General features: G+C 43.4%; 1 protein-coding gene across 1 annotated transcript in view; it reads left to right on the top strand.

The window, feature by feature from the left end:
* Positions 1-8,947: 8,947 nt before the first annotated feature.
* The window catches only part of S100Z (S100 calcium binding protein Z), a 3,580-nt gene continuing 2,754 nt past the window's right edge, over positions 8,948-9,773 (top strand). Inside the window, exon 1 of the mRNA XM_077759831.1 lies at positions 8,948-9,088. Within this exon, the coding sequence (XP_077615957.1) occupies positions 8,948-9,088 (141 nt within the window). The remainder of the gene's footprint in view (positions 9,089-9,773) is intronic.

Genomic DNA, 9,773 nt, shown 5'->3' with positions numbered 1-9,773 from the left:
ACTTTCTGGCAGTCCAGATTTTTTGAAGGCATATGTATTAAAGTCCCCCCCCCCCAAAAAAAAAACCAATGATGCAAGATTTTCATACCCAGGACCCCATGCAGCTCTGCTTGAAAATGAGTCTTAGTCACAGGGAAGCAAACACCGAACTCCAGGGTATCTAGTGGTCTAGGAAGGTGCAACCGTAATTAGGCTCTGCAACTTTGCCTAAGTTTGTAACTTAACCTGAAACTGGCAAATCCAGTCTATCAGGCCTATTCTCTTTGGAGAGTCGGCTGCTTTTTGAACCAGGGGCAGGGCTCCCTGGAGATTTGATCAATTTAGCAGAGGTAGTCTTGAATGGGGCACATCACTCAGGGTTCTTAATGGCAAGCAGTGGAAGTTGAGATTAGCTGCTGCAGCAGAAAAGGATTACATTGAAATAAACATGACTGGCTCTCAAAACACTTGTGAGGGGCACCTGGGTGGCTCATTCGGTTAAGCGTCTGACTCCCGGGTTTGGCTCAGGTCATGATCTCACAGTTTGTCAGTTCAAGCCCCAAGGCGGGCTCAGTGCTGACAGCGCAGAGCCTGCTTGGGATTCTCTCTCCTTCTTTCTCTGCCCCTGCCCCCACTTCAAAACAAATAGATAAACGTAAAAAATGTTTTTAAAACTCTTGTGAGAGCTGTAAGTAAACAATGGTTGAGGTGAATCCTCCAAGAATGATGTCCAAAACCACGCTGCAGAATTGGCTGGATGAGAGAACTCCTCCCTCTGTGGCTGATAAGCATCAGAGGCCATTCATTGCCCTGCTTGACTTTGCAGCCATTGCTACTGCAGCCCATATACATGCTGTGTCTATACCAGGAGCTCTAACCTCATTTGTGACAGAGAATAAAAAAGGTGAACTTACGCTACTGAACACATTTCAGAGACAAAAAACTCTTAGGGCTGCCATTTATTGGAGGAGGCTAGAATGCAAGGAGAAACCCTTCTCCCTGGAGACTGGGATGGGCATTGCCCTCTCAGCCTCTCACTGTGGGAGGCCAGGGAGGGGCTGGTAGAAGGCTTTTGGAGTTCTGCGTTGCGAATCATGAAAATAGGCAAATGAGAAATAAGCGCTAATGCACTCCAGTGAACCCTGGAAATAATCAAGAGAAGTTTTATTAAGCAGACAGTGCTTGGATGATGCTGAGGAGGGACAAAGCCATGCTACTTTGTGACCCGAGGTGGTTTTCAGTATCAGAAACAGTGGTTTTTGGTTAAACTGTTAATTTTTTTAAAGCCCCGTATTAACTCTATTAAGCTATTCAAGGGGGTCACTTCCAGAGAACCCACTGTTACTTCCCCTCAGTTTTTACTTCTGCTTTATGGAGAAAGGTGCTGTAGAAAATGGGAAACAGTGCCCTCTCCTGTAAGAGCTTGGCATGTTTGTCTATTCTGAGACCACATAGGAGAATTTCCTTTCTTATGTGTATTTCTGAGAACTTATAATAGAAGAAATGTATTTATTTATATTGCACCATTTTTCTGAAGAGTCATGTAAAAAAGACTAAAATTTTGGGGCGCCTGGGTAGCTCAGTTGGTTAAGCATCTGACTTCTGCTCAGGTCACGATCTCAATGTTAGTGAGTTCAAGCTCCACAGTGGGTTCTCTAATGTCAGCACAGAGCCTGCTTCAGATCCTCCGTCCCCTTCTCTCTCTGCCCCTGCCCCATTGTCACTCTCTCTCAAAAATAAATAAACATTAAAGAAAAAAGACTAAACTTTTAACTAACAAGCTATATAGATGTCTATTGTTTCATAACAATTTGCCTAAAATTTTGCTTTAAACACGTATCATCTTGTATAGTTTCAGTGGACAGGAATTGGGGAGCTGTGTAGTTGTGGTTGTGGCTTGAGGATTCCTAAAATGTCATACTGCAGTCATGTGAAGGCTTGACTATGGCTGGAGGATCCCCTTTTAAGGAGCCTCATCACATGCCTGGCAGGTTGGTGCTGCTTGTGGGCTGGAGACCTCTGTTCTTTGCCACATGGCTCTCTCTGCGTGGGGCTTGTTGTGTGTACTCACAACATGGTAACTGACTTCCCCCAGAGCACATGATCCAAGAGGAAGCAAAGCAGAAGTCACAGGTCTTTTATGCNGAGAGAGAGAGAGAGAGAGAGAGAGAGAGAGAATCTCAAGCAGGCTCGGTGCTCTCCAGTTCAGTGTGGAGACCAACATGGGGCTCAATCTCATGACCCTGGGATCATGACCTGAGACGAAATCGAGAGTTAGACTGAGCCATCCAGGCACCCCTTTTATGCCCTAGTCTTACAAGTCACACACAATATCCTATGGGTAACACGGATCGGTGATGTTCAGTGTGGGAGGGAATTGACACCAAGGTGTGAATACAGGAGACAAAAAACCATTTGGGAGTCAGGGTGAAGACTGGCTACCAGTGGGACCTTGTTTCCGCATCATTGCAGACAAAGGCTGTGGTTTTAGCTGACAATGGAAGTGTAACTACTGGACTTCCTAATAGCTAGACAATAAGCCAGCTGAGCTTCAGACCTTGGGAACAGACGCATGCCACTTGTCCAAATACCTTCTAGTCTACCTGCTTTTTTTTTCAGTCTAGTCAGTGGAACTGCTGGGTAAGGTTCACATCAAGATTCACCCACCTCCTTTGGCCCAAGAATACATTTGGGCAACCAATGAGCATTAATAGTCTACTTCTTAGCCATCATGTAAAGAACTCTTTTAATCTCTATTTGCAGTGAAAGAATTTCCTTAGCTATCTTCTCCCAGTAATTATTTCAGTGTTTAACAGTCTTCGTTATTGGGGAGATTCTTATTCCCTTTACTATGTTTAAGCTATTCTTCTTCATCTGCGTGCAGCAGTGACAAAAAGCAAGTGGCACCTTCTCTATCAGTTAGCCCCCATATGCTCAGTACTTCCCTGGTGCAATAGTTCAGTATTACCTTTTTTTCTCAAGCCGACAAAGGTAGGGATTATGCCTGTATATGCATGTACATAAACACTTTCTATTAAGGAAAGTTTCAAACATAGAGAATAAAAAAGTAGACTAGTCTAAAGAAGTGCACGTACCCAGTTCCCAGCTTCAATAGTGAAAATGGACTCATGGCCATTGTAGTTCAATGTCTTCTCTACCCACTTCCCACTAAGCCACCTACCTCCTAACCACTGCATTCTTCTGAAGCGAATTGCAAAAATCTTCTCATTTCATCTGGGGAAATAGGTGTTTGACTTGTAAAAGGAAAAGTGAAGACTTTATTTTGAAGTAATCTCTACACCCCACATGGGGCTTGAACTCACAACCTTGCGATTGAGTCATATGTTTCCCTGACTGAGCCAACCAGGCGCTCCTAGAATTCATCTTCTTTTTGACCGTTAGCTTTAGTCTTCAGGTAGAGGGTAAGATGATATACCTTGAATTCAGCAGTGAACTCCGGGATGTAGGAGACATCCTTTAAGGAAAAGAGAAGGGATGAATCCTTTATGCAGTTTCTGGAGCAGACAGATCCTGGCAGAAATGTGTGACCAGTCTCCCAAGACTGTTTTGTTTTTGGTGTTTTTGTTTCTGTTTTTTTGACCACAAGAGTGAGGAGAAATGTGCAGTCATGGCTCTCCTTACCGTTCCTCGAGGGATCTCTGCCCTTCACATCATTGTCGTCATTGTTTTCAGAAGGATGAGAAACAGGACAGCCTGCCCACACGGGTGAACCCACGTGCTGATGATCCTTAAACCAACTTTGGAATAAAAACTTTGTCAAAGGAAAAGGAACTTTGAGAGCATTAAAGGTTGTCCTTTTCCTTTCATGAAAAAGAAGGACCACTCATGTACCTTCTGGTTGCTTTAGTATTTAATAATAATCTGTAATGTATTTTTCAGTCATATTTGAGCATTTGTCCTGAATTATATAATTTCTCATGGACTCTATCCAGCACTGGGCAAATATTTGCTGCTTAATAGTGTGTGTAAAACGAGCTTTGCAAACTCAAAAGTGCCTGAGGAAAGTCAGTAGATAGTACAGCCAAAAATCTATATTTAGGTGGTTCAAATGCTTTTCCAACTCTATGATTTTTAAAACATTTCACTGCATTTTTTTGTTATAAAAGTAAAAATAGCTATGACTAAAGATTGAAAATTACCAAAACCAAGAATAACACATGCAGAAAAAAGAAAAATACCCCTGCAAAAACTCCTATTAACATTTTTGCATAGTTCTTTTATCTTTTCTCTTGCATATATAAAAACATGGCATAATCATTTTGAATCTAGATTTTTTTAAAAAATATTTTTATTTTTCTAGGAGAGAGAGAGAGAGAGAGCATGAGCAGGGGAGGGTCAGAGAGAGAGGGAGTCACAGACTCTGAAACAGGCTCCAGGCTCTGAGCTGGCAGTCAGCACAGAGCCCGATGCGGGGCTCGAACCCACGAACCGCGAGATCATGACGTAAGCGAAAGTTGGACGCTTAACCGACTAAGCCACCCAGGCGCCCCTGAATCTAGAATTCTATAAGTTTTAAACTTCAACATTCTACCTTAAGAGACATTGCCTAATATGGAGATAGATTATAATTTTAGATACTATACAATTATAATTGATATTTAATGGAAAATACAACAGCAGCATTGAAAAATTGAAAAATCATCCATAATTGTATTAAATGACTATTGAAATGACTTGTATTTTCCTTCTTTTTCTTTCCTTCTTTTTCCTTCTTTTTCAATGACTTCACACATGGTTATTTTGCTATTGTCATTTATTGTGCTGGGAAAAAAATGTGCATTTCTGTAGTTTTTTTTTCTGTTTTATTCCTTCAGTCTTTTTAATTCTAATTTTAAATGGCTACATACTTTTATCTATTTAGTTAGTTATGTCAGACAAACATGAGTTTGAACATCAACATGCTATAATCTAGTTATATGATTCTGGGAAGGTTTCTTTGAATAGCTTTATTGAGTTGTAATGGACCACATAATAAAGCACACACATTTAAAATGTATATTTGGGTAAGTTCAGACACATGTACACCACCACCACAATCAAGACAATGATCATATATCCATCACTCCCAAATGTTTCCTCATGCTGTCTTGTAATCCCTCCCTCTTACCCCCATGTAATCACAGATTTCATCCATGTCATTGTTATGAAACTGTCAGAACTTTTGAATCAGGTTAAATAAAAAGACAAGGGTGCCTCAGTGGCTCAGTCAGTTAAGTGTCCAACTTTGGCTCAGGTCATGATCCCACTGGTTGGTGGGTTCCAGCCCCGAACTGGGCTCTATGTTGATAGCTTGGAGCCTGGAGCCTGCGTTGGATTCTGTGCCTCCCTCTCTCTTTGCCCCTCCCTCGCTCACCTGTCTTTTGCTCTCTCTCTCAGAAATAAACATCAAAAACCTAAAAAAAAAAAAAAAAGACAAAAAATGAAAACTTGGCCTTCTGCATAACTCTGGCCTTGGCCCCAGAGGCAAAGCTTCCTAGGATCTTGCACCCTGGGGGGCTCGGTGGTGTCCCAGTTAATATGATGGCCTATTTTTTCCCCACAGATTTCCTTTCTTTTAGGCTCTGGGGCCAAAGCTCCACTTTAACCAGCCCTCCTCTTTTTGCTTTCCTGTGGATTTGTACTTTTCCCCTCCAAAATAGCCCCTATTTGTAAACTCCCCCAGATCGGAAATTTCCATTTCTCTCATTCTTTGCACACCAATTTGGATGCACAGTTGTACCATTTAGCCCTAAGAGTTACAACTCATGTCAGAGATGGAAAAGTAAAACTGTAATAATTAATAGAATATGTAAAGTGCTTTAAACAGATATGTCTTCCTTGCCCATCCAGGAACTTCAAGTCACTTGTAAATTTGCATTCCTAGCCTGACCCGGGTCCTTTTGATCTTATCTTCGTTCCTGAAAGACTCCCGGAGGGTGGAGGCTGAGGCTGGCTTACATCACAGATAAGCCCCTGAGGAGCCAAGAGTCTTACACAATTGTCAAGCACATTCTGGGAATTAGTTTTTCCAGATGCAGTTCTGAAGCCTGACAGTAGGGGGCAGCATGCACCAAAAGAAATAGCTAGGTCTGCTAAAAACCAAGCCGAAACCAAGCAGAAACCACCTTTTTTCTAAACCCCAAGAGCAAAGAATACAGAGGACACATTCTCATCTCTCAAATCAGATCATGACACTTTTACGTTTCTTTTCTATTAAGAGTTTTGCCTGCCCTCTGAATTCTCTATGTAAATTTATTTGTGGTTGAATAGGATTTAACTACAACACTGCTGAGACATACATGCTCTGTAAGATTTAGTGCATTTATAATGTCAGCAGCTGAATCTGAAAATATTTAATTCCAAATTCAGACTGTTTATATTCTTTGAAAGGACTATTTTCTGTCTCTCCCTTTGATGACACCAAGGTTTTTATATGAAGTAAAGGCAATCAAATCTTTAGAGAATTAAGCTAGACAAGGCTGAACTCTTAGAAGATCTCACAGTTTCCCACTCTGGGGCACTTGCTCATAAATCCATCCACCAGCAAAGATTTCTGAGCATTTCCCACCTATTGTTGGAATTGGTGCTAAATGCTGTAGAATGCAAAAATGAACTAGAATGCAAAAATCTATCATCAAAGGACTCATCCATGGTCTGTAGAGTGGAGACTATATGGGCAGGCTGAAAAAAGTGATTACAGGAATGTATGCTAAATGAAATAATACAAATGATAAAGAGATGCTCCAGTGGATAAGAAGACAGACGGGCACCTACCCAAGGTGGGAGGTTGGAAGATGGGAAAGCACTGGAAATGTTTCAACAGGAGATATTTGAACTGAGCTTCAAAGAGTAGACACAATGAGCATTCTCAGAATGTGCCATGGCAAGCACGAATGAGAACACAGCATTTTGGTCCATTTTTAGGCATCGTGGGACTTTTGACCACCCAGGGGTGAGGGCGGTGATGTGTGCTTTTGCTAAACTAGTCTGACAGCAGAATGGAAATGGGAATGGAGGACAGAAAGTAGAGAGAACAGAAAGGAAGCTACCTCTGTTTCGGTAATAGAGACCAAAATTTTGAAGTCCCAAGGTGGAGAAGAATGGAGAGAAACAGGCCACATCAACTAATAGTTAAAAATAGTGACAGAAGGGGCGCCTGAGTGGCTCAGTCGGTTACGTGTCCGGCTTTGGCTCAGGTCATGATTGCATGGTTCCGTGTGTTCGAGCCCCGTGTCGGGCTCTGTGCTGACAGCTCAGAGCCTGGAGCCTGCTTTGGATTCTGCATCTCCCTCTCTCTCTGCTCTGCCCCCCCACTCTCTCTCAAAAATAAATAAACATTAAAAAATTTAAAAAAAAATAGTGACAGAAAGGGTGCTTGGGTGGCTCAGTCGGCTGAGCGTCCCACTTCAGCTCAGGGCATGAGCTCGCGGTTTGTGGGTTCAAGCCATGCATCGAGCTCTGTGCTGACAGCTCGGAGCCTGGATCCTGCTTTGGATTCTGTCTCCCTCTCTCTGTGCCTCTCCCCAGCTCATGCTCTGTCTGTCTCTCTCTGAAAAACAAACATTAAAAAAATTTTTTTTAAAAGATTTTAAGGTATGTTAAGTGCAAAACACCAAGGTGTACCACATGTTGATACTATCATGTACATTTATGTGTAACAGTACATATGCAATATCGTGTATCTTATATTAATTGTGTGTTTATACATATATATATCCCACTTCTATTTCTTATGCATCTTTTCAGTGATTCCTTGGGCAAATGCAAGTATATATATATATATATTCGTGTAATTTGTGGGGGTTTTTTCCTTTTGTTACACAGTTGGGATTGCTTTGTTCCTTTTTAACTTGGCATATGGAGAGTTTCCCCATTCTCTCTCTGGCTCTCTCTTTTTAACAGCTGCACAATCATCCATTCAATTAGCTTAACTAGTCTGCTCTGTTTATTCCTTTGATCTTGCTATTGGCCCTGCTAAGGAGTTTACAGGTTTGAACCAGTATTTCTTTTCTCCTCTAATTAAAAAAAAAAAAATGTTTATTTTTGAGAGAGAGACAGAGCATGAGTGGGGGGGAGGGGCAGAGAGAGAAGGAGACAGAATCCGAAGCAGGCACCAGGCTCTGAGCTGTCAGCGCAGAGCCTTACGCAGGGCTGGAACCTCACAAGCTGCAAGAACATGACCTGAACCAAAGTCAGACGTTTAACCGACTGAGCACCCAGGGGCCCCTCTCCTCTATTTTTAAAGTTCTTCCCAGTCACCAACTTCCTAGCACCTGAATGTAAGTTCCACACACATTCCCCACAGGGAGGGTACTGAGGGCTTCCCCTTTGCCTCTCATTTGCCTTCTCATCTAATGCACTCGGTGGGTGCCGGCCCTTCCTCCAGGGCCCTCGGGGCAGCAGTGCACACCTGTTCCTTCTGCTGATTAAAAACAGACCCGGAGGCACTTGCATTTGAATCTCTCGTGGCTGGTAATTTTTGTCCCCTGGGGAACAGGTGTGCCTGGGTGGACCCCAGGTATAAAGGGTAGATTTTAATTATAAACACCTGTACAGAGAGTCGTGCCTCGGATGAACAGGTACGCAGTTGGGTATTTTCTTCATCTTCTAGTTATATTTTTCATCTATGTTTCATTCGTTTATTTATTTCTCTGTGTTTTAATATGACTGTATTTGGTGTCTGGTCGACAACTGGCGAACGCACTGGGACTGCTAGCTTTGGGGGAAGTGGGGACTGGCGAGGAGAACGCTCGCCTGCACAGACCCCTCCGCAACCTGCCCTAGATGCGCAAGCGCTTTAAGTGAAGAGCCTTCCGGTCTGAGCAGCGTCCCCCGCCGTGTGGCCGGACTGGGGGAGGCAGTGTGCTGTTTGGGTGCACGTGTTGATGCTTCCCCACCTGCTTGCTTTGAACAAGTGTTTTTCTTCCCCCTGAGTGTGGTGGCCAGTCCCCGGAGAGATCGGTTCAACATGCCCACTCAGCTGGAGATGGCCATGAACATCATGATCAGAATCTTCCACCAGTACTCTTGCAAGGAAGGGGACAGGTTCAGGCTCAACAAGGGGCAGCTGAAAATGCTCCTGCAGCAAGAGCTCACGGAGCCCGTCTCGGTGAGTCGCAGCTTTCGGGCCCGTCAGTGGAGGCTGGATGTGGTCCCCACGCAACGACAGCCCGTGTGTACGGTCTCCTAGGACTCTGTCGCCAACAGCGCAATTGATTTCTTTCTCTCTTTTTTTTTAATGTTTATTTTTGAGAGAGAGAGAGCTGGGGAGGGGGAGAGAGAGGGAGACTCAGAACCTGAAGCGGGCTCTGCGCTGACAGCAGGGAGCCCGATGTGGGGCTCGAACTAGGGAACCTCAAGATCATGACCTGAGCCGAAGTCAGCTGCTCAACCAACTGAGCCGTCAAGGGTCCCCTCAACAGTGCAATTTGTACTGAGATTCAAGAGCCAGGCAAGCAAACACTAGAGGCCTCGGTGTTCTGTGTACTGTCGATCCTTGAACAACACCGGATTTAGGCTGCGGTGGGTCCTCTTACGTTTGGATCTTGTACCGTGCAGTACTGTAAATGTATTTTCTCCTACGATTTTCTTAATAACGTTTCCTTTTCTCTAGCTTTATTGTAAAAGTATAGTATATAATAATACCTCACACAAAATACGTGTTGATCTGTGGCCGATGTTATCAGTAAGCCTCCTGTCCACAGCAGGCTATTAGCAGTTAAGTATTTGGGAAGTCACAACTTTCTGGGGAGTCAAAAGTTGTGTACAGATTTTCATCTCTTTGGGGGGGGGGG

Source organism: Crocuta crocuta, unplaced genomic scaffold, assembly GCF_008692635.1.
Source record: "Crocuta crocuta isolate KB4526 unplaced genomic scaffold, BGI_CrCroc_1.0 scaffold162, whole genome shotgun sequence".
Lineage (NCBI taxonomy): Eukaryota > Metazoa > Chordata > Mammalia > Carnivora > Hyaenidae > Crocuta > Crocuta crocuta.
This window is presented reverse-complemented; position numbering and strand designations above follow the sequence as displayed.